The following is a 25,479-nucleotide window of genomic DNA, read 5'->3' as shown; positions in this document are numbered from 1 at the left end:
AACCCTAAAAATGGAGTAAGGGAAATGGGGTGGGAGGATGGGATGCTCTTCGGAGGGTCAGCGCAGACTCAGTGGGCCAATAGCATCTTTCTGCACTGTCGGGATACTATGAAATTTAGGATAAGCTTCTTTCACCAGACGCTGTGATATTCAGTACCAAAGTGAATGGTCAAGATGTGTAGAACTGATGCATTTAAGGAGAGGCTGGATAAACACATGAGGGTGCAAGGGATGGGATACTGTGATAAAGTTACAAAAGGGAGGGAGAAGACTCCTATGGAGCATAAACACTTGCAGATACCCAGTGGACTGAATGGCCTCTTGCTGTGCTGTAATATCCAATGTAATTTAAAGTAAGTCAGTGCAGGCTTCCAGGGAACTGGTGGGGCACGAGCTGGACTAAAGTATGGAATGGGGTTACCTGAAATAAAAGATAGAAAACCAAGACAGTTTGACCTGTCTCTCTCCAAACATTTATTTATGACAGTATACATACACAGGTGCTACAGTCAAGGCAAACCCATAGAAGAAATGACAAGCAACCCTCCTCAATCAGTTTCTTCTCTCAGCAGTCTCTGTGTCCCAAGATCGGAAATGAGGATTTTTAAGCAAACAAAAAAACTGGACAATTTTGTACAGGAAACACTCCTGGCACCATGGAGAGGGAGTTATTAGCCAGGATGATAAAGGGAGCAGATTTCCTTCATACAGTAACTCAAGTTAGATCTTTACTCTCTTAGAATAAGCATTGCTGGGGGATGGAGAGACAGGCCTTTGGGAAAGTTATGACTCATATGAATTAACTTCTCCGCATCAGCTTCAGTGCTGTTGTAAACTGCCGATGGGAAGAACGTGAAGCTGTTTTTTTGTAAAAGCTGCGTTCGGCAAAGTAAAAAGATATTGTCTTAAGCTTGTGAAAATGTACATACAAACACACCCACGTGAAAATACAACAGTGCCGTTAACTGTCCAACTCTTTCAGAACCTTATCCCGTCTGATCCCTTTTCTTCACATGACCCAGAACGAGCTTTGCGACCATTGTTCACTGAATACACCATCCAACACTGCAGAGAAACCAAACCAAACATCATCCACATTAGTGTCAGACTCAGTGGGAAAACAACCCTGTTTTGTAAACATTGACCCTAAAGACCAGAGAGCACAAGTTGACAGTTAACACTTTCAAGAGAAAAATTAAATACAGCAAACTTTATTTTAACAGGTGCCTTATAAACCAGCACTCTTGATAAACTGGTAAAAATTATACAACTCAGATACTAGAAGTTTACTGTATTATCCTGATCTCCACAATGTCAGATTAGTCAGGCAAAGGTGAAAATGAGAAGGCTCTCTGCCAGTAAGTTTCATTCAAGGCAAAGTTGCATTATTTAGTGATGCATACTGTAAATGAAATCTAACAGTGACATGTATATCCCCTGCTTATGTTTTTATTACTTAATGTGTGTATTTACATTGATTATGTGGACCTCTTGATCAAATGGTACACTGCTGGTCCCATAGGTGCTGATTAATAAAATGTTTTCTGTACTTGAAAGGCCAAATCATTTAAGGCTCTGAGGAAAGGGAGGATAGAGAGGATCTTGGTTTATCATCTCATCCAAAAGCCAGACCCTCATGAGCAGTCCCTCATGGAGGCCATGTCAACCTGGATCAAGGCCACCCACCTCCAGAGTGTTAAACCTACAACCGTCCCGTAAGACTGCTGACAAAGCACTGCTGACCCCTATAACTGATGAACACTTTGAAATGGCATTGTGTGATAGCATTTTCATTTTGATCTAATGCTGTACGTTGAGAAGTGGCTGAGGGAAAACAGCAAATCTGAAGAGCAGTTTTGAAACTAGGGTCGATCTTCCTGTCTCAAGTCAGAGGCAAGAATATTAAATCATAGGACACAAGATTGAAAGCGATCCCTTCAATTGATTGTACAGCACCCGAAATGAGTAATGTTTGAAATCCTCAGAGGGTTAAACGGCAGCTAATAAATGGAAATGCTTTGGAACGTTAAAAATATAGTTAAAACACCCTCTGCAAAATCAATTTGTCTAGCCTCAGACCAGATCTTCTCTAACAGGAATCCAATACGTGGAGCAAGAGGAGGCCATTCAGCTCCTTGAGCAGGTTCTGCCATTCAAGTAGTTGGGAATGTCATGTTGCAGCTGTACAGGACATTGGTGAGGCCCTTTTTAGAACACTATGTATAATTCTAGTCACTCTTCTATAGGAAATATGTTGTTAAACTTGAGAGGATGTATGAACGATTTACAAGGATGGTGCCGGGACTGGAGGGTTTGAGTTATAAGGACAAGATGAATAAACTGGGGCTATTTTCTCTGGAGCATTGGAAGCTGAGGAGATGGATGGGGTAAAATAGACAAGGTTTTCTCCCCTGAGGTGGAGTTGTCCAAAACTAGAGGGCATAAGGTGAGAGGGGGAAGATTTAAAAGGGACCCGCGGGGTAACTTTCTCATGCAGAGGGTGGGTGCATGTATGGAACAAGCTGTCAGAGGAAGTGTTGGGGGTGGGTACAGTTACAACATTTAAAAGGAATCCGACTGCTACATGAATAGAAAGGATTTAGAAGGATATGGCCCAAATGCTGGCAAAAGGGACTCGGTCAGATTGGGGTGTCTGGTCGGCGGGGACAAGTTGGGTTGAAGGATCTGTTTCTGTGCTGCATGACTCTAAGTAGCTCATGGCTGATCTGCTTCCAACTCCAGCAACCTGTATTGGTTTCATAGTCCTTAAAACTCTTGACCAACCAAAAGTTCCCAATCTTGATTTGAACTATATGATTGGTTCCCAGCATCTACAGCAATTTGGAAGGGGAAGGTTCAGATCGCACTACCTTTTTGTGCAATATTTCCTGATTTCATCCTTTGTATCGGGATCCCCCATCAGAGGAAATGGTTTCTCTACTGAGCCTATCACCCTGAGCATTACGATTTGATTACCCCATAATCTATCACATTCAAGAAAATACAGAGCGAGTCAGTGCAACCTTTTCTCATAATTTAACCATTTGTGCCCCAATTTCATTCTGGTCAGTCTGCAGTGCAATCCCTCCAAGCCACAATAAGATGCAGTGCTCAAACTGGATTGTTACATGAATATACCTCTGGTCTCTCACTGCCAATAGCTTTACTCCTAGGCAGCTGGTATGAATGTCTCCCAGGAGGTATCGTTCTATCTAGTTTTTTGCTGCACCTGTCATGGGAGTATTTGATGGAGACAATATCAAGGTAGCTTTACTTTTGGTTTACTTTGAGTTTAAGTGCGTTTTACCCTGGATTTGACCCTGTCCTGGGAGTGTTTGATGAGTGCAATATAGAAGTAGAGTCGAAAAGTGTGGTGCTGGAAAAGCAGAGCAGGTCAGGCAGCATAGAAGGAGCAGGAGAATCAATGTTTCGGGCATAAGCTGTACATCAGGAATGTTGTGGGGGGGGGGGAAAAGGGGGCTGAGAGATCAATAGCTTTGCCGGCGTCACACTTTTAAACTCTGACTCGCCAGCATCTGCAGTCCTCACTTTCTCACAGTGTAGGGGTAGCTTTATTCTGTATCTAACCCCGTGCTGTAACTGTTCTGGTGTGTTTGACGGGTCAGTATGGGGGAACTTTACTCCATCTTATCCCGTGCTGAAGCTGGTCTCAGTATCTCAGATGTTGACACAAGAAGCAATGAATTGAAAGGAATAGCTTCTGGATTTTGCCAGTTGCAGTGCTAATGCTCAGAGATTTTGGGCATACCTTATTGTCAGGTCAGTGGGATCTTACATGGAGATTCCTATGTTTTCTTTTCCAGCTCTATCCATTTACGTGCTGTTGGAGTTTGAGAAGGAGAGTGCAATGGCAAGTGCCGGAGTCCTTGCTGCTGGGGTGCTGGTGCTCTTCATTATCATCATCCACGCCACGGTGAAGACTCGGTGCGCTGGCAGGACCCGGCTCCCGGAGCGTGGCACCACCATGTTCGAGAATAACCGTGCTCCAAGAGATGGCTGGCCAGATCAGGAGCGTTCGGATCCCCAGGCTGAGGACGAGGAGTCGCGTTTGCCCGCCTTTCGCAAGGAGACAGCCTACGAGCGCTACCGCGAGCAGAAAGCCTTTTACTTGGCCACATCGGCAAGCCATGCCGGGCCCGCGCCAACGGGACGGGATGGGTACGGGCACACCCGGGCGCTTTCGGCAGGACGCAGCATGCCTTGCTCCGGACCCTGGGACGGGGTGACACACGAAATGAGGCGGGTACTGGCACATAAGGGGACTGTCTGCCGAAAAGACTCAACACTAGTCTGAGTTTGGTGTCAACCAGTAGAGATCAGACTTGTGCAGTGACTGGCAAAACTGGCACGGATCCCACAGGAGCATGCATGACCCCTTTAGTGAAGACCTTTTAACCCTCTTACCCCCTCCGTTCCCCTACAACCTCACTGTTCAGGTCGGAGAGAGATTTTGGCTTTGATGTTGCAGGTTTCAGGCAGGGTAGGCAATAGGGCATTTGGCACCTCAGTGAATGACGGAACTAACCTCCTGAACCAAACATTAAGGAAAGGAACAGATGGAGCAATGGAGAAGGATGTAAGGGAGAATCAGAATTTAAAACAAAGTTCAGAAGAGGAATAAAGAGAGGGAAATGATTATTGGATTAAGAAAAGGTTTGATAAGGAAAAGTATGTAAAAAAAACTTTTAAAATCTCTTTAATAATCTACTACCTAAAGAAATGAGATTCTGCAGATTTAACTGTTCCATTCCAGGGCAGAAGTTAAGCAAGAATGTAAACTTCCCCATTAAAAAGTTACTTACGCTGTTAAGATGCAATTCTGATTTTCTGCATTGGACTTAATTCATGCACAAAATGCAACAATTTCACAAAACTCAGGGGGAAATTACAGGCAAGCTGCTGTATACACGTGGCTAATGGTGGGGGGAGGTGGTGGTGCATACAGTCCAGCAGCTTACAGTCATGAGCAATTCATGAGGCATCATTCCTTGCCACATGCTTTGATAAATATGAGGCCCGTGAAACTATTTTGGCAGCAAGGTCTGGGTCAATGTCACAGTGGCAGGAGTCCCACCTTCATCAGGAATGGAAATGGTACAAAAACTGCCAAAAAGGCACCAGGCATAAGTGGAGATGTTTACCGTATTTAATTACTGACTTGGGCAATTTTTTGTTTGCTTACAAGGGCAGGTACATTTAATCCAAGGAGGAGAAGCATATCTTAATGACACTCCATTTTAACCTAAAAATACTGATTTATTTTGCAGACATACGTATATATTTTTAACTAACACTTTTTCCATGTTGCAATGCCAGGATTATTAAAAAAAGTAGCAGCTGTCCTCGACAACTTTTCGTTTATATTAAAGTCTTACAAAGTATCATCAAGTTGATTGACACAGGAAGACATCACATCTGAGCCTTTCTCCAGCTGATGAACCGCAGGGAAAACTTTGATGGATTTTCCATGTGAACCCCTTACCTCACAGCCCAGGGGGTGTAAGGCTGACCCCCTCTCAATCTATTAATCCAAACAATTCCCTGATCTTTTTCATGAGAAGACAGAGGTGACAATTGGCATGATGATAACTTCCTGTTTTTGGAAGAGTACCAATCCCAGGAGACCAAAAGCATAAAATCCAAAAAACATACAGAAAGATTCCTGTTTCCTGGAATACTATCAAATGGTACATATGCCACAGTTTTAGGACATTTTCCTGACTTTCACTCTCAGTTACTATTCCATGATAATCCATCTATTCAGCACAATCACTATTCGTCTTCTATCTCTGTGCCTCATATAAAGGAACCTGTGTCAGCAAGAGTCACCAACAAATTCTTCGTGACAAGCCCCATCTGTCAAATGGCAGCCTTTGGACAGTCACAATGACAGTGGTCCTTGCTGAACAGGTTCAGGACAAGCCAGGGTCACTGCACAACCAACCTCCATGGTTAGGACCTCAGTTTAAACCCCCCCCAGTACACATCTGGAGAAGAACAAACATTGCTGCACGTTACCCTCTACAGTGTAAATGGTGGACACATCATCTCAACCTCAACAAGCAAGGAGGCTTCCGGAATTTGACATTTGCAAAATAAATAAATTCTCGATTTGGAATTCCACAAATGCAGATTCATGTCAACTTACTTGTGCTGGTCACAGATGCCCTTGGCAACCCCAGAACAACAAACAGAAGCTTTGGGCTTCACTGTGACACCTCCACCATCAAACAGCTGACCAACGTTCACTGCCAAAGATGACAGCCAGACCATGGGCAATTGGGTGGGTTACTCCATCTCCTGCAGGGTCTCAATCCTGCTCAATCCTCTCCTCCGAACAACCGCTAAGACCCACATCTTTCAGTGGATGGGTGGGGAAGGGAGGGCATGTCATGCCATTAGCATCTCTGGAGGCTTCGAGATCACATGTGCTCCTCCTCTCCAAAAGCGATCAGCTCTCTCCACCTCAGCCTCGATTCTGGCCTGGGAAACCTCTTTATTGGTCTGGTCCAGTGGGTTCACTACTCAGTATGAACACAAATAAAGCAATTCATTGTCACATTAACACATGCTTGACATTGCTGATTGGGTCAAGTGAAAATCAGGTGTTTTGGAGGTGGAGTCTGGATTGAGGTATCAGGAAGGAATGAAGAAGAATAAATGATTGCCTCAAACTCACCTAACTTTGTAAGGCTGAGCATGATGTTCATACCACTCATTCTCTTCAAGCTCAGGACGTGCTTTACACCGCTTCCTGCGGTGGTTTATAAAAGGAGTCACTTAGTAACTCTTGTCCAATCAAGTGAATTTAAAAAAACACACGAAGCAAGCCCGGTTGCAATCAGCATTATTTTCACTTGTTGCCTCCAGAAGACGGGTGGCAAGAAGCATGTGTTTAGCTACACAAGTTAAAAAGGAAGAGATACTGACTCCTTAACCAATCAGCAAGACCCAGCAGTCTTGGTAATGAGAGGCTGAATGTGTTTGACTCTGGTGCTGTTAGCCAGGAAAATGTAACTTATTGGCACCCTGACCAGGTTATTGTTCAAAAAGATTGATGTCTCTTTAACGCCTGTATCACTAGGCTGAACCCACTAGTTGCATCGCAAAGGGAGGCTATTCAGCTATTGAATCCATACTGGGTCTCTGTACACCAATTCAGGCACTCCCATTCCCTCTCCCTATCCTAGAAGCACGACCTGTTTATTCCTCTCAAGCACCAATGCAACTTCCTTTGAAAGTTACAGATTGTCTCACTTCCACCAATCTAGTCAGCATCTTCCCACTCCCTCTTCGCTCAGTACTGGCTCATCATTGTTCAATCTTTGTCAATCTGATTTGTCTGTATCACTTGGACTGCTGATGTTCTCAGACTGCTTCACCAGTACCCCCAAAGGGTCCTTCCCCGTGCAATGCTGCTCTGATCTCTAACCTGCCATCTCTGTCTCCATCACAACTATTCTACCTTTCTTTCTCCTGTTTTACTGCTGGTTTCCTCTCCGTAGTTTTAAATGCCACATACTTCAGTCTCCCAGGGATTGCCAATGCACCAGTATTGTCCCTGAGGCTCCAGCAATCAAAAAGGTGATTTCCAGAACTCTGCTGTGAGCAACTCTAGGAGAATAAATGTAATGCTTTAAATCAAAGTTGATTTCTTTGCCCCTGTTTTGTTTGAACATTATTCATTATGAAAAGTTTAGAAGACGGGTCAAAGACAACATTCAAGCAGACCAGTTCAAAGCTTGTTTGGTTTCCAATGGCCGTGGAAGGTGGTGCCATATGGGAGGCAATGCCCTAGTAGTGTTATCACAAGATTATTAATCCAGAGACCCAGCTCATGTTCTGGAGACCATGGCAGATGGTGGAATTTGAATTCAGGTAGAAATCTGGAATTAAGGGTCTAATGATGATCATGAAACTATTGTCGATGGTTCGAAAAACCCATCTTGTTCATTAATGTCCTTGAGGGAAAGAAACTATCATCCTTACCTGGTCTGGCCCACATTGTGACTTCACACCCACAGCAACGCTGTTGACTCTTTACCGCCCTCTGGGCAATAAATGCTGGCCTAGCCAGTGACATCTTCATCCCATGAATGAATAAACAGAAAGTATGGAGAGCTGGACAACTATTCATGGCAGTGTGTGTGGGGGTAATATTTCTGATGCTACTGTGCCTAGAGATTTTGTCACAGGAATAGTAACCCTGAAGCCTGCACTACACAGTGACACAAATTAAGATCCCCCCACATCAACTGGAAATTTTAAAACTTAACGAATCAAATAAAATTCAAATAAGACAGTAAGAAACCACTGATGTAAATGAATAAAGTAAAACCTCCTTTGATTCACTAATGTCCTTTGGGGAGGGAAATCTGCCGTCCTTACCCAGTCTGACACACATATGACTCCAGAAACACAGCAATCCTGTTGACTCTTGAGTATCCTGTGAAATAAGCTAGAGAGACCCCGCAACTACGTACAGGCAATAAATAACAGCCCAGCCAGTGAGACCCATGTCCCAAGTGAATAAAAAATACTCAGTTGTCAAATGAACATACGTTTCCCAGGCAAAGGTAGGCCATTCAGTCCCATGAGTCTACTCCACCACTCAATAACAGCATGGGAACGCCACCACGTGCAACTTCTCCTCCAAGCCACTTGTCATCCCGACTTGCCGTTCCTTCACTGTCACTGGGTCAAACTCCTGGCATTTCCTCCCTAATGATATTGTGGGTCTACCTCCAGCACGTGGACTGCAATGGTTCAAGAAGGCAGCACACCGTCACCTTTTCAAGGCATGCGCAATACATGCTGGCCCAGCCAGCGATGCTCACAGACCACGAGGTAATAAAAAATAATTTCACCCCTTTGCTTATCAATAATCTATCTCCCTCAGTCTTAATAGTATTCAAAGGTTTTGCTTTCACCATCTTTTGAGGAAGACATGTCCAAAGACTCATGAGGGTGATTTAATCAATACCTAACCCCACGCTGGACATGGCTGGGAAATTTGAAACGCTGCAGTGTAGGGGCAACTTTACTCTGTATCTAACCGCACTCTCTACCTGCCCTGGAGATTTAGATGGGGATGGTTTAGAATTGGGGAGTCTGGTGAAATGGCAGGAGAACTGAAATAATGTGATGCTCTGTGGGGAAAAAAAAAGCCTCCTTAACTGTCTTAAATGGACAATTCTTGTTGTTTGAAACAATGGCTCTGAATTCTAGGTTCTCCCATAAGCAGCAGCATTTGTTACACATCCACCCTGTCAAGACCTCTCAGGGTTATAACTGAAAACGGCAAACGCTGGAGATCACAGGGGTTTAGGCAGCATCTATATGCTTCAGTCGAGTATCCTCTTAGTCTTATATACTCCAGCAGACACAAGCTAAAACTGTTCAACTCTTCCTCATAAGACAAGCCCCCTCTTGTGATCTGCTTCCAACACATTTACACCTTCCTTAAGTAAGGAAAAGCTAAACTGTATACAGTATCCCTGATGTGGTCTCACCAATGCCCTGAACAAGTACAGAATAACCTTCCTCCCTCTATATTCAATTTCCCTCCCTTATGTTCTGTCAGCTTTCCTAATCAGTTGCTGAATATTTTTACAATTCACGCACAAGAACACCCAAATCCTTCTGCATCTCAAGAGCTCTGCAATCTCAGGAAATGGCTCAACATTATCTTCTCAAAGAAAATTAGATTAGATTACTTACAGTGTGGAAACAGGCCCTTCGGCCCAACAAGTCCACACCGACCCGCCGAAGCGCAACCCACCCATACCCCTACATTTACCCCTTTAATCTAACACTACGGGCGATTTAGCATGGCCAATTCACCTGACCTGCACATCTTTGGACTGTGGGAGGAAACCGGAGCACCCGGAGGAAACCCACGCAGACACGGGGAGAATGTGCAAACTCCACACAGTCAGTCGCCTGAGTCGGGAATTGAACCCAGGTCTCTGGCGCTGTGAGGCAGCAGTGCTAACCACTGTGCCACCGTGCCGCCCCAAAATTAGTGATGGGCAATAATATTCACAGCAATATTCCCATCCCACAGATAAACAAAACTAATACATTCATAGAGTTGCAACCCTAAATGATGCAGATTGATGCCAACAGTGTGGACTGAATTCCCATGCCAGCTGAGATTACCATGAAAAGACCCTAGCTTCACCTGAGGTGTGATGACCCTCAGGTTAAACCACTACCACTCATCTCTCTCTCTAATGAGAGCAGCCCGATGGTCTTGTAAACGATGGCGACTTCACCTTACCTTTAACCCTGATATCCTTGCATTCACTCTTAATATATTCTCTCTCCTAGGACCTCAAAGCTCAGAAATCCTCACCTTCCTTAGTCTTGTGTTCATTCTCCTTATGAGGAAAGGTGGAGATTGTACTTAGGAGAAAGTGAGGACTGCAGATGCTGGAGATCAGAGTTGACAAGTATGGCACAGGAAAAGCACAGCAGGTCAGGCAGCATCCGAGGAGCAGGAGAATCGATGTTTCAGGCATAAGCCCTTCATCAGGAATTGTACTCAGTAGAGGTTAGCAGAATAAGAGGCGACCTTGTAGAAATATAAAACTCTGATAGGGCTGGAAAGGATGGACACTCAGAGCACATTTACCCTCATTGAAGAATCTAGAAGGAGGGGAGCACACTTTCTATGTAAGAAGAAGAAATTTCTTCTGTCAGGAGATTGGCAGTGTTTGGAATTCTCTGCCCCAGGGAGCAGTAGAGGCTGAGTCATTGAAATTGGTCATGGGTGAGTTAGACAGATTTTTGATCAAGGAGTCAAAATTTATTTTTAGTGGGGTGGGGGCACGAAGGCCACAATTTGATCAGCCAAGACCTTACTGATTGGTAGAACAGGTTTGAGAGGCCAAGTGCCCGGCTCCCACTCCTTTTTCTTATGATCTAACTTCGATCTTCCTGTATGTGAACTTTTGAAATCTGTGTTTGATGTCACTTACTCTTGATGTACCTCAAGCCTATCTATTCTGTGTGATCAATTGATCTGCAATTTAACAAAGCAACAGTCCTGGGCTGAAATGCTCAAGATATTTAAATGTGTCCACAATCCTTGTTAGCAATATAGACTTGCCCTTGCTCTGACACTACAGATTGGGGAGAATGTGGGATGGTTAAACAGCCTGTGGAGGAAGGGAAATCGGAGAGAAAAATATAACTCTTGACACATGAGTAGAATTTCCAAACTTGAGGTAATTTTCATTCCCGTGATAATAAAGCCAAAGCCTTGAAGTGTAAACAAATCAACTACAGATTCAGACATTGCCATCAATTTTGGACTGCCACTAATCCTTCCTGATACAAAGTAAAGGCATACTTATTATTTACACAAACCTTGAACATACTTATTATGATTAAAATATTTTATGAGATTGCTCAAAAATGATGGCAGTTGGAAGGTCTGCATCTATCAAGCATTCATCATAATTCAACTTTACTTGAAGCTGCGTAGGCCCCAAGCCTGGCATTAGATTTTGGTTGAGCTCCCGGTTTCAAAAATACTAACCTGGAAAGGAAGGGGCGCACGCTTGGCTCTGCACTCAGGAAGAAGAGAAGGAGGGAGGTTCAGGAACTGCCTGTGTAACAACGGAACTGTAACAGACACTCACATCACTAAAGCTGCATGCAGTGGTGGGGAGAAAGAAAAGAAAATGCCAAATTGCAACAAAATCACTGGAGTACTGAGGGTGCATTTTAACATCGTGCAATTTAATGAAGCTACAAGTGGGAGACAAACTTGGTCCTGCCACACATATAATGTTAGCCAGTCCTTCAGATTCTGAAAATCTAACATCCCACAAATGCTTAGGGATGAGATAGATTTCTTTCAGGTCATCATGACACTGAGAGTAATTTAAAATACAAGGTGTAATGAGATAGCATGCTCCGGAATAAAATGGTGACTGCCTCAAAAGCTTGCTTGAGATTATTATGAAGGACTCTCCTTCTCAATCTCTCCGCTCTCCTGAGGTGTGGTGACCCTCAGGTTAAACCAGCACCAGTCATTTCTCTCTCTAATGAGAGAGCAGGACTATGGTTCTGTAAGATTATGGCAACTTTTGCCACCACCAAGGGTAGACCTCAGGTCATAACCATAACAGATGTATGAATAGACCCTGAGACATAGGAACAGGAGTAGGCCATTCAGCCCAATGAGTTTGTTCCATCATTCAACGAGAATCATGGCAAATCTGATAATGCTCCAACTTCACTTTTCTGCTTCTGCTCATAGCCCTCAATAACTCTCGAATAGGTATGATAGGTCATACCTGACTTCACACTCTTGCTCTAATACCAAACAATTCATTCCCTCAGGATCTGAAACCTACGCATCCATCTCACTCTTGAACATACTCAAAGATGGAGCATCGACACCTTTCTGCAGTAGAGAATTCCAGAGATTCACGATGCCTTGATGGGAGAAAATGTCTCATCTCTATTCTAAATGCCCAACTCCTTAATCTGAAAACTGACCTTCTAGCTCCAGATTCTTGGGGAAGGGGAAGGAACAACCTCAGGGCATCTACCCTGTCAAAAAAGCTGAAAATTTTGCGCATTTCAATAAAATCATATCTTAATCTCCTAACCTCCAGAAATATTGACTCATTCTATCCAATCTCTTGGTCTGTCATAGACTCATTCATAAAAGAATGATTCCCACAATTAGTCAATTATCAACCATAATTTCTGCATCATCTTTCAGTGACTTTCTATGGCAGAGTGGAGTGGACATCAAGGAAGAATAAGATAGCACTCTGAATATCTTGGTACCACTGGCTGTCAGGGCTCAGTTCTGAAGAATGGCCTCTTGTACTGAGGTATAAGGGTACAGGGGAAGTATCCATGGAACAGCACTCTAACAAGAAGTTGGGTAATGCTGTAGGGGTGGGGGCAGGGTGAAAGTTTAATTTCTTCAGAAACTGAGGTTAAAGAATTCCTGGGAGCGACTAGTTAGATACACCATGATTGCCACATGGACTGCAAGACTATAGTCTTGTAGCACTGAAGAAAACCTTTCACTGAGCAACATAAACATGTGGATGGTTTTGATGCAATCAAACACTGTTTCCATACAGAAGAACTTTTTGGGGTCTCCCTCTCACACCCTACAGCCTAACAAAATGAAGGAGTACTGATAGATGCACAGGATGTAGGGAGAGGTATAATGGGGCAAAGACACAAATATTAAAGCAGGCACTTGATGCCACAATGGACACTCAGTACTCTCAGAACTAAAATTGCTACAAACAAAAGATTTCAATCAAACATCATAAATATATAATCCCCGCAGGAGGTTTCATTAAATCGCATTTCTTCACCATTGTCTTTGTAGTGTATTTCTCTGTATCTTTGTAAAAACAGAGTGTACATTTGCACTTGCTGCCATGTGCACATTGTTAGTAGTTGAGTGAAAGGTGTAACCAGAAAATACATCAGCTGCAATCACTGCAAATTGTTTGTCAACCTTTGCTATTAAATTTGCCAATGTCATCAGTCACACTGTAATTGCAAGCTATGGCCACTAGGTGGCTCTGATTTACCTTTATCTCTCCTTTCTCCCCCTTTCCCCCAAGAAGTTGTCAGGTCTCTTTTCAGTCAGGCCAGACCATTTATATAATGTAATTCTACCTTCACTCCAATATAATGAGGTTCCGTGACTCTCCTGCTTTCAATGATACCTCCTGACATACACCCAAGCTGACAACAGAATGATCAAAATTAAAAATCGGGGGCTGGAAACGATGGGCGCACCAAGCTGAACCCATGACCCTCACAGTACCTGCGGCTCTGCAGAGAGCTCATCTGGTCCTTGATGCTGATAGCGTGTCGGAGTAGCCCCTCAATGTTCTTGAAGTAAGCCCCACTGTTGGACATGCTCTTCACAGCACTACAGAGGGAGTGGAGGTGGAGGAAACAAAAAGCAGAATTAATTCCTTCATTTTAGAGCAGTGGTTTAGTTAGCAGTGCTCAGTTACTGGAGTGACAGGCCTGACAGCTGAGAAAAAAGACTACTCTGTTTGTTGGTCAGAAGAACATTGCTCTGTTAAATGAGTTAGGGTTTCCAACGAGGTCCCACTGGAAATATGCCACAAAAGTACAATTCAGGAACACACCATCTCTGTATCTGAGCGGGACTGTCCCTGTCCTGGAAGTGATTGTAGGCGATGGTGTAGGAGTTTCATTCTGTATCTACCTCAGTGCATTTTTTAAATTCCCCTGAGGAATTAGGCCGTCACTGGGGCAGCATTTATTGCCTGTCCCTAGCTGTCTTTGCGAAACTGGTGGTGGTGAGTTGCCTTCTTGAACCGCTGCAGTGCATGTGCTGAGGGTTGACCCACGATGGCATTAGGGAGAGAATTCCAGGATTTTGAGCCAGCAACGCTGAAGGAACTGGTGATAAATTCCCAAGTTAGGATAGTGAGTGGTGTGGAGGGGAACTTTTTGGTGGTGGTGTTCCCATGTACCTGTTGCCCTTGTCCTTCTAGTTGGAAGTGGTCATGGTCGAGTGTGTGGTGTTGGAAAAGCATAGCAGATCAAGCAGCATCTGAGGAGCAGAAGAATCGACGTTTGAGGCATAAGCCCTTCATCAGGAATGAAGCTTGTGGACTGGGGGAGGGCTGAGAGATAAATGGGTGAGGGGTGGGGACATCTACTACAAGCCACCAACTCCCACAGCTACTTGGTCTACACCTCCTCCCACCCTATTCCCTGTAAAAATGCCATCCCTTATTCCCAATTCTTCCACCTTTGCTGCATCTGTTCCCAGGAGGGATAATTACACCTCAGAAAATCCCACATGGCCCCCTTCTTCCAAGATCGCAATTTCCCTTCCCATGGGGTTAACAATGCCCTCCAGCACATCTCCTCCACTTCCCACACCTCCACCCTTGAACCCCCCTTCCCAACACAAAGAAAACCCACCCCCTTCCCATTTATCTCTCAGCCCCACGGCCCACAAGCCCCATTCCTGCTGAAGGGCTTACGGCCGAAACGACAATTCTCCTGCTCCTCGGATGCTGCCTGACCTGCTGTGCTTTTCCAGATCTCAGATACTGGAGTGACAGGCCTGACAGCTGAGAAAAAAGACTACTCTGTTTGTTGGTCAGAGAACACTGCTCTGTTAAATGAATTAGGGTTTCCAATGAGGTCCCACTGGCTCAGATCTCCAGCATCTGCAGTCCTCACTTTCTCCTGGAAGTGGTCATGGGTTTGGAAGTTGCTGTCTAAGGATCTTCAGTGAATTTCTGCAGTGCATTTTGTAGATAGCACATAATGCTGCTACCAAGCATTGGTAGTTGAGGGAGTGGATGTGCTGCTGATCAAGCGGGCTGCTTTGTCCTGGATGGTGTCTCTTGAGTGCTGCTGGAGCTGCATCATCCAGGCAAGTGGGGAGTATTCCATCACACTCCTGACTTGTAGATGGTGGACACCCTATGGGCAGTTAGGATGTGAGTTATTTGCTGCAATATTCCTAGCCTCTGACCTGCAATGTGGTCCGTGTTTGTGTGGTGAGTCCAGCTGAGTTTCTAGTCAATGGTCATACAGCATAGCCATTTATGTATAGATGATCTGTATCCCTCTATTCTTTGCCTGTACGTGTGTCTGAGTAAATGCCTCCTAAATGTTGCTATCATATCTGCTTCTACCACCTTCCCTGGCAACACGTTCCGGGCGCCTACCACCCTCCGCATAGAAAATCTGCCTCACACATCTCTCTTAAACTTTTCCCTTCTCATCTTAAAGCTATTGCCCCTTAGTATTTGACATTTCCACCCTGGGAAAGAGACTTGGACTATCCAACCGATCCATGTCCCTCATTATTTTCTACATTTCTATCAGATCACCCCTCAGCCTTTGATGCTCTAGCAAAAACAATCCAAATTTGTCCAACCTTTTCTTTTGGTTAATACTTTTGGGACACTAAAGAAATAAGGTGGATGAGCTTGAGGCTCATTTGGAAATTGGCAGTTACGTTGTTGTGGGGCTAACTGAGATGTGGCTTCAAGTGGACAGGGCCTGGGAAATGAATATTCAAGGCTATACGTGCTATCCAAAGGACAGACTGACGGACAGAGGGGGTGGGTTGGCCCAGTTGGTAAGGAATGATATTCAGTCCCTTGCGAGTGGGGTCATAGAATCAGGAGAAGTAGAGTCAGTATGGATAGAGTTGAGACATTCTAAGGGTAGAAAGACCCTAATAGGAGTTATCTATAGGCCCCCAAACAGTAGTCTGGATGCAGGGTGTAACTTGAATAAGGAGTTGAAATTGGCCTGTCGCAAAGATATTACTACAGTTGTTATGGGAGATTTCAACAAGTAGGTAGACTGGGAGAATCAGGATGGTACTGGACCCCAAGAAAGGGAGTTTGTGAAGTGCCTCCGAGATGGATTCTTAGAACAGTTTGTACTGGAACCTACCAGGGAGAACGCAATTCTGGATCTGGTGTTGTGTAACAAAAAGGATTTGATCAGGGACCTCAAAGTAAAGGAGCCATTAGGAGGTAGTGACCATAATACAATAAGCTTTAATCAGCAGCTTGAAAGGGAAAAGGGAGAATCGGAAGTATCAGTATTGTAGTTGAACAAAGGGAACTATGGAGTTATGAGGGAGGAGCTGGCCAAAGTTCAATGGTTCAAACCCTAGCAGGGGTGGCAGTGGAACAACAATGGCAGGTATTTCTGGATATAGGATCAGTTCATTCCAAAGAGGAAGAAAGATCCTAAGGGGAGGCAGGGGCAGCCGTGGCTGACAAGGGAAGTTAAGGACTGTATAAAGATAAAAGAGAAGTATAACAAAGCAAAGATGAGCAGGAAGCCAGAGGTCTGGGAAACTTTTAAAGAGCAACAGAGGATAACTAAAAAGGCAATACACAGAGAAAAAAATGAGGTACGAAGGCAAACTGGCCAAAAATATAAGGGAGGATAGTAAAAGCTTTTTTAGGTATGTGAAAAGAAAAAAAATGGTTAAGACTAAAATTGGGCCCTTGAAGACAGAAACAGGTGAATTTATTATGGGGAACAAGGAAATGGCAGAAGATTTGAATAGGTATTTTGGATCTGTCTTCGCTGGGGAAGACACGAGCAATCTCCCAGATGTAATAATGGCTGAAGGACCTAGGGTAATGGATGAACTGAAGGGAAGTTTATTTGGCAGGAAATGGTGTTGGATAGATTGTTAGGTCTGAAGGCTGGTAAGTCCCCGGAACCTGATGGTCTGCATCCCAGGGTACTGAAGGAGGTGGCTCTGGAAATCGTGGACGCATTGGTAATCAGTTTCCAATGTTCTATAGATTCAGCATCAGTTCCTGCAGATTGGAGGGTGGCTAACGTTGCCCCACTTTTCAAGAAAGGAGAGAAAGAGAAAACAGGGAATTATAGACCAGTTAGTCTGACGTCAGTGGTCGGAAAGATGCTGAAGTCAATTATAAAAGATGAAACTACGACTCATTTGGGTAGCAGTAACTGGATAGGTCAGAGTCAGCATGGATTTACGAAGGGGAAATTGTGCTTGAGTAATCTTCTGGAATTTTTTGAGGATGTAACTATGAAGATGGACAAGGGAGAGCCAGTGGATGTAGTGAACCTGGACTTTCAGAAAGCCTTTGATAAAGTCCCACATAGGAGATTAGTGAGTAAAATTAAGGCACATAGTATTGGGGGTAAAATACTGACTTGGATTGAAAATTGGCTGGCTGAGAGAAAGCAAAAAGTAGTGATAAACGGGTCCCTTTCGGAATGGCAGGCAGTGACCAGTGGGGTACCACAAGGTTTGGTGCTGGGACCACAGCTGTTTACAATATACATTAATGATATAGATGAAGGCATTAATAGTAATATTAGCAAATTTGCTGATGACACAAAGCTGGGTGGCAGGGTGAAATGTGAGGAGGATGTTAAGAGAATAAAGGGTGACTTGGACAGGCTAAGTGAGTGGATGGATTCATGGCAGATGCAGTTTAATGTGGATAAATGTGTGGTTATCCACTTTGGTGGCAAGAGCAGGAAGGCAGATTACTATCTCAATGGAGTCAGGTTGGGTAAATGGGAAGTACAATGAGATTTAGGTGCTCTTGTACATCAGTCAATGAAAGCAAGCATGCAGGTACAGCAGGCAGTGAAAAAAGCTAACGGCATGCTGGCCTTCATAACAAGAGGAATGGAGTATAGGAGCAAAGAGGCCCTTCTGTAGCTGTACAGGGCCCTGCTGAGACCGCATCTGGAGTATCATGTGCAGTTTTGGTCTCCAAATTTGAGGAATGACATTCTGGCTATTGAGGGAGCACAGTGTAGGTTCACGAGGTCAATTCCTGGAATGGCGGGACTATCATATGTTGAAAGATTGGAGCAACTGGGCTTGTATATGCTTGAGTTTAGAAGGATGAGAGAGGAGGTATTGAGACGTATAAGATTATTAAAGGATTGGACACTCTGGAGACAGGAAGCATATTTCTGCTGATGGGTGAATCCAGAACCAGAGGGGACAGCTTAAAAATAAGGGGTAGGCCACTTAGAACAGAGTTGACGAAAACTTCTGCACCCAAAGAGTGGTGGGTGTATGGAATGCTCTGCCCCAGAAGGCACTGGAGGCCAAGTCTCTGGATATTTTCAAGAAAAAGATGGATAGAGCTCTTAAAGATAGTGGAATCAAGGGTTATGGGGATAAGGCAGGAACCGGATACTATTGTGGACGATCATAACGAATGGTAGTGCCGGCTCGAAGGGCCGAATGACCTACTCCTGCACCTATTGTCAATTGAGTGAGTCCTGGAGCAGCGCAAGGGGGAGTGAGTGAGTCCTGGAGCGGTGTGAGGGGGAGCAAGTCCCAGAGGGGTGCGAGGGGGAGTGAGTGGGTCCTGGAGCAGTGAGAGGGGGAGCGAGTGAGACCCAGAGCGGTGCGAGGAGGAGCGAGGGAGTCCCAGAGTGGTGCCAGGAGGAGCGAGTCCTGGAGCGAGAGGGGGAGTGAGTGAGTCCCGGAGAGGTGTGGAGAAGGGCGAGTGAGTCCAGGAGCAGCGCGATGGGGAGCGAGTGAGTCCTGGACCAGCATGATTGGGAACGAGTGAGTCCCGGAGCAGTGCGAGGGGGAGTGAGTGAGACCCGGAGCAGCGAGGGGGCGGAGTGAGTGAGTCCTGGAGCAGCGCGATGGGGAGCGAGAGTGTCCTGGAACAGCGTGATGGGGAGAGATTGAGTCCCAGAGCGGTGCGAGGGGGAGTGAGTGAGTCCTGGAACAGCGCGATGGGGAGCGAGTGAGTCCTGGAGCAGCGAGAGGGGGAGTGAGAGTCCTGGAGCAGCTCGATGGGGAGCGGGTGAGTCCTGGAGCAGCGAGAGGGGGAGTGAGAGTCCCGGAGCAGCGCGATGGGGAGCGGGTGAGTCCCGGAGCGGTGCGAGGAGGAGCGAGTGAGTCCCGGAGCGGTGCGAGGGCGATTGAGTGAGTCCCGGAGCGGTGCGAGGGGGAGTGAGTGAGTCCCGGAGCGGTGCGAGGGCGATTGAGTGAGTCCCGGAGTGGTGCGAGGGCGATTGAGTGAGTCCCGGAGCGGTGCGAGGGGGAGTGAGTGAGTCCCGGAGCGGTGCGAGGGGGAGTGAGTGAGTCCCGGAGCGGTGCGAGGGGGAGTGAGTGAGTCCCAGAGCGGTGCGAGGGGGAGTGAGCCCCAGAGTGGTGCAACTTACCTTCGTACAGCTGAGTGCTAGCATACAGCAGACTGGAGGCTGGACAGTCGTTGGGCTAGGGCCTGGCACAGGTGGTCAGACCACAGCTGAGCTGGGCTGCTGCAATGTAATGTCTATTTGAAATTCTTTACTAGACTGTAATGTCAATCCTTTAACTATGTTATAACTATCTTATTTCTAACTTATTTTTTAGACACTGTAAGTAATGACACTACTTTTCCTTTTATTCCACTTATCCTCTTTGGTATCCAAGATTTGTACCTAGATACTTGTATTTAAGATGGCGCCATTAGCAGCAGCCATTATAAAATCTTTTCACTGTCCTCTTGTACTGGAGTACACATAACAATGAACAATATTCTATTCTACAGAGATAGACCTTCCTTATTAGAGGCCCAGATTATCAAAGCAGTCTCTGATATCGAGGCTGTAACAATTAGCATGCATAACTCAAACTAGGGTTGACATGAGCACCTTATATCAGTCCCTTTCACACAGTAAATAAGACTGCCTTGGCTTTCTGAGTAGTCTCACCTGCAGGCGTATTCCACAGTATAGATCGCACCTTGGCACTGCTCCTCCACTCCTTGCATGTCTGTCTGCAGGGGGAGCAAAAAAAGGTCATTCTAACCCACAACATCATTGAGTAAACACAACATTTTATGATCAATCAAACGCCCTTGCCTTCATAAAGCTAGTCAGAGCAGAACCATGCCTGCTTCATTCCCTGTGCCACTCACCCTATGGGATGGTTTCCTTGGGACTGACACCCGGGTATCAACACCAAATGAAACTGAAGTGGACCTGCGATTGCATGACAGTGGTTTACACACCATGTACTGTGTTACTTCCAAGGGTGAGGGCAGAAATGTTTGTTTTGTTTTTAGCTGTCACCTGCATGTGATGGAATATCCACATCTGAGTGGGTGAGCTGATCCCTGTGCGCTTACCATGTAAAAGGTGCAGGTACGCTTGTCTGTGCAGCTTCCCCTCTCTGGCTGACCACCAACAAACCAACAGTCACAACCAATGTGTGGAAGAGAAGGAATCACCACTGACCACCTCCCACTCTTTACTCTCCTATTTCATATCCAATTATTCCTTTATTTGTTCCTGGCATGCAGCTATCCCTGACTGGGCCAGTATTTATTGCCCATCCCTAATTGCCTTGGAGAAGGTGATGGTGAGCCACTTTTTGAACCACTGCAGTGCCTGTGCTGTGGGAATACCCACAATGCTGAAGTCCCTGTGCTATGGGGACACCACAATGTTGCAGTCCCCGTGCTGTAGGGACACTCACAATGCCGTAGTCTTCTTGCAGTAGGGACACCCACAATGCCGCAGCCTTCATGCTGTAGGGACACCCACAATGCCGCAGTCTTCATGCTGTAGGGACACCCACAATGCCGCAGTCTTCTTGCAGTAGGGACACCCACAATGCCGCAGTCTTCATGCTGTAGGGACAGCCGCAATGCTGCAGTCCCCGTACTGTAGGGACACCCACAATGCCGCAGTCTTCTTGCAGTAGGGACACCCACAATGCTGCAGTCCCCGTTCTGTAGGGACACCCACAATGCTGCAGTTCCCGTGCTGTAGGGACACCCACAATGCCGCAGTCTTCATGCTGTAGGGACACCCACAATGCTGCAGTCCCCATGCTGTAGGGACACCCACAATGCTGCAGTCCCCATGCCGTAGGGACACCCACAATGCTGCAGTCCCCGTTCTGTAGGGACACCCACAATGCTGCAGTCCCCGTTCTGTAGGGACACCCACAATGCTGCAGTCCCCGTTCTGTAGGGACACCCGCAATGCTGCAGTCCCCGTGCTGTAGGGACACCCGCAATGCTGCAGTCCCAGTTCTGTAGGCACATCCGCAATACTGCTGTCCCCATGCCGTAGGGACACCCGCAATACTGCTGTCCCCATGCCGTAGGGACACCCGCAATGCTACAGTCCCCATTTTGTAGGGACACCCGCAATGCTGCAGTCCCCGTTCTGTAGGGACACCCACAATGCTACAGTCCCCGTTCTGTAGGGACACCCGCAATGCTGCAGTCCCCATGCCATAGGGACACCCACAATGCTGCAGTCCCCGTGCTTAGGGACACCCGCAATGCTGCAGTCTCCGTTCTGTAGGGACACCCACAATGCTGCAGTCCCCGTGCTTAGGGACACCCACAATGCTGCAGTCTCCGTTCTGTAGGGACACCCACAATGCTGCAGTCCCCGTGCCGTAGGGCCACCCACAATGCTGCAGTCCCCATGCCGTAGGGACACCCACAATGCTGCAGTCCCCATGCCGTATGGACACCCACAATGCTGCAGTCCCCGTTCTGTAGGGACACCCACAATGCTGCAGTCTCCGTTCTGTAGGGACACCCACAATGCCGCAATCCCCGTTCTGTAGGGACACCCACAATGCTGCAGTCCCCATGCCGTAGGGACACCCACAATCCCCGTTCTGTAGGGACACCCGCAATGCTGCAGTCCCCATGCCATAGGGACACCCACAATGCTGCAGTCCCCATGCCATAGGGACACCCACAATGCTGCAGTCCCCATGCCGTAGGGACAGCCACAATGCTGCAGTCCCCATGCCGTAGGGACACCCACAATGCTGCAGTCCCCATGCCCTAGGGACACCCACAATGCTGCAGTCCCCATGCCGTAGGGACACCCACAATGCTGCAGTCCCCATGCCGTAGGGACAGCCACAATGCTGCAGTCCCCATGCCGTAGGGACAGCCACAATGCCACAATCCCCGTTCTGTAGGGACACCCACAATGCCACAATCCCCGTTCTGTAGGGACACCCACAATGCTGCAGTCTCCGTTCTGTAGGGACAGCCACAATGCTGCAGTCCCCGTTCTGGAGGGACACCCACAATGCTGCAGTCCCCGTTCTGGAGGGACACCCACAATGCTGCAGTCCCCGTTCTGTAGGGACACCCGCAATGCTGCAGTCCCCGTTCTGTAGGGACACCCACAATGCTGCAGTCCCCATTCTATAGGGACACCCACAATGCTGCAGTCCCCGTGCTGTAGGGACACCCACAATGCTGCAGTCCCCGTTCTGTAGGGACACCCACTATGCTGCAGTCCCCATTCTATAGGGACACTCACAATGCTGGAAGAGAGGGCATTCCAGGATTTTGACCCTGAAGGAGCAGCGATATATTTCCAGGTTAGGATGGCGAGTGGCTACTGTTGTGGTGGTCTTGCCATGCGTCTGCTGCCTAACAAGCCGACAGCGAGGAGCCGGATGTCTGTAGGGCAATGCGCTGTCTAGAATGCACATGTGCGCAGCCGCTCTGATCTTCTGCGCATGGTGATCGGCTTGCAGATCTTGACGTTAACTTCTGGTTCCAGAAATCACTGCTGTACACAGGTTGGGGGGGGGGCGGCGGGGGGAGCAATACAGCTGGTAACAAAATTCAAGAGAACGCTGCTGCAGGGTCAACATTGACATTCCCTCAAATCTGCTCAACTACTCGGAGGGTCTGCACACACCGATCAGCGTACCACACAGAGGACCACACCACAAAAATCAAACCATTACATGGGTGAACATCCATGCTGCAGGAGAAATGGACATAATCCCTGTTGGCCTAGGGAACTATATGATGCCTGTCTGGTGCCAAACTGGTAATCTCAATTTCAATGGATATTAATCTTCCCGAGCCTGGCCAGAGGTCACACCAATGTGATCAGGTTTTCGTGGCTCTGAGGAGTGTGGGAAGGAGAGGAATGTTTTTATTTAAAAGTCAGAAACAAGCCTACTTGTGGTCACCATGCAGAAACTCCAGCTAGGACGCTCAGAGCTGTCTAAGAGAAATTATGGTTTCTGCAGTGAAACAGTTTCACTGACAGCAAATATCAAGCGTTGCTGATAAGGTGATTGGGACGGAAGAGGAACTTGGAACGGAGGGCTGGCAGTGAAAGGGGTGGAAGGTGAGTAAGAGTTTAGCTCGATTGATTTTTCATCAGTTCTGGACGATGTGAATGGCACAATTGGAACAGATGTAATTAAACTGCAACTTAATAATTCCGCGCCGCTCTCTCAAACTCTCCTCACCTTGTGCTGCACCAGCTCCGGGAGGGATCGCCGTACATGCTCCTGCAGTCGGTACAGAGCCAATGATGGCTCGTTGGCCAAGAAGTACATACTTTCAGTGAATTTATCTGTAACTGGAGAACAGAGCAGGAGTCAAACTGGGAGAGATTTGTGGGGCTGCCCTTCTGTTAGGCAGCTGTGTCTCATGATTTATCCCACAAAGGTTATTGAGACAACTTGCACTTAAATAGGACCAGACATGTTGCGAAAAACATAATGAGGCACTTTTAGGCCTTGCTTAAGCAATTTCAAAACTGTCACTTTTATTTTCACATCTCTCCATGGTCTTACCCTCTTTATCGCTATAATCTCCTCCAGATCCACATGATGACAGTGCTCGTCCAATTCAAGGCCCTTGCCATCATCCACACCACCACCTCCCTATATTTTTTGGCATCTCTTTCCTCCCTTAAATCACTCTTTAAAAACCTGTTTGCTCCAAGCTTCCATTTATCATCCTAACGTTCCTGTAACTTGATGCCAAATGTTTTTAAGAGAGCCATTTGGGACATTTTTTACATAGCCAACACTTTAATAACACAAGTTGCTACTGTCAAATGTTTGGGACATTGAGGCAAATGTGTTCCCTTAGCTTCAACTGAAGATTAGCCATTTGAAAGCAGCCCCATTTCTACCACTTAAATATTTCTAATACTATTTTGTTAGAAAAGACAAAACATTAAAATCAGCAATGCAGGACTTCTTAATAAATATATATTTATTTTAAAAACGATCATGCGCTCTCTCAGCATCAGGTAAAATTGTAGTCCAAAATGATTAACCATTTCATTCCCTGCTTGGGCTACTTTCCCTGGAGTATCAGAGGTTGAGAGGTGACCTTATTGAGACTTATAAGGTCATGAGGGACATGGTTAGGGTGAATAGCCAAGGTCTTTTTTCCCCAGAGAAGGGGAGTTCAGAACTAGAGGGCATAAGTTTAATGTGAGAGGGGAAAGATATAAAATGGACCAAAGGGGAACCTTTCCATGCAGAGGGTGGTGTGCGGTGGAATGAGCTGTCAGAGGAAGTGTGGAGTCTGCTACAATTAAAACATTTAAAAGGCATCTAGATAGGTATATGAATAGGAAGGGTTTAGAGGGATAGGGGTCAAATTCTTCAGGAAGCCCTTTCCTGAAGAAGTGCTTATGCCCGAAACGTCGATTCTCCTGTTCCCTGGATGCTGCCTGACCTGCTGCGCTTTTCCAGCAACACATTTCCAGCTCTGATCTCCAGCATCTGCAGACCTCACTTTCTCCTTAGAGGGATAGGGGTCAAATGCTGGCAAATGGGATTAAATTAATGTACGATATGTGGACAGCATGGATAAGTTGGACCAAAGAGTCTGTTTCCATGCTGTATGTTTCTATGACTCTAGAAATTAATTTTCCCGGCATTGAATCAAGTAATTAAGATATCACAATATGAATAAAATGGCAATTGAGGTTCTGGACAGTAAACAAAGATCCTACTTTGCAAGTCAAATAAAGCAGCTCTGAGTGCTGAGTAGAGTGTATCATGGATAAGAAAGGACACTCACTCTTTCTTTGATGCCCCTCCGTCCTCACTCCCCACGCACTAACACTAAGATCTCTCTCCCTCAGGATTATGTTGGGGGATGGGGGGTGGGGAAAGAGTGT

General features: G+C 46.2%; 1 protein-coding gene across 4 annotated transcripts in view; it reads right to left on the bottom strand.

The window, feature by feature from the left end:
• Positions 1-450: 450 nt before the first annotated feature.
• borcs8 (BLOC-1 related complex subunit 8) overlaps positions 451-25,479 on the bottom strand; it is a 25,801-nt gene continuing 772 nt past the window's right edge. Inside the window, exons 2-6 of one of the 4 annotated variants that reach the window (XM_043721447.1) lie at positions 23,804-23,916; positions 20,260-20,324; positions 13,841-13,948; positions 11,567-11,594; positions 451-1,065 (exon numbers count right to left, since the gene is read on the bottom strand). In XM_043721447.1, coding sequence (XP_043577382.1) covers positions 979-1,065; positions 11,567-11,594; positions 13,841-13,948; positions 20,260-20,324; positions 23,804-23,916 — 401 coding nt within the window. In that variant the 3' untranslated portion in view covers positions 451-978. Of the gene's footprint in view, positions 1,066-11,566; positions 11,680-13,840; positions 13,949-20,259; positions 20,325-23,803; positions 23,917-25,479 lie in introns of all 4 variants that reach the window. The other 3 variants (XM_043721448.1, XM_043721449.1, XM_043721450.1) reach the window with 3 other exon arrangements.

This window comes from Chiloscyllium plagiosum, chromosome 31 (assembly GCF_004010195.1).
Source record: "Chiloscyllium plagiosum isolate BGI_BamShark_2017 chromosome 31, ASM401019v2, whole genome shotgun sequence".
In the NCBI taxonomy this organism is placed as follows: domain Eukaryota; kingdom Metazoa; phylum Chordata; class Chondrichthyes; order Orectolobiformes; family Hemiscylliidae; genus Chiloscyllium; species Chiloscyllium plagiosum.
Note: the sequence above shows the minus strand (reverse complement) of the source record. Positions and strands in the feature narration are given on the sequence as shown.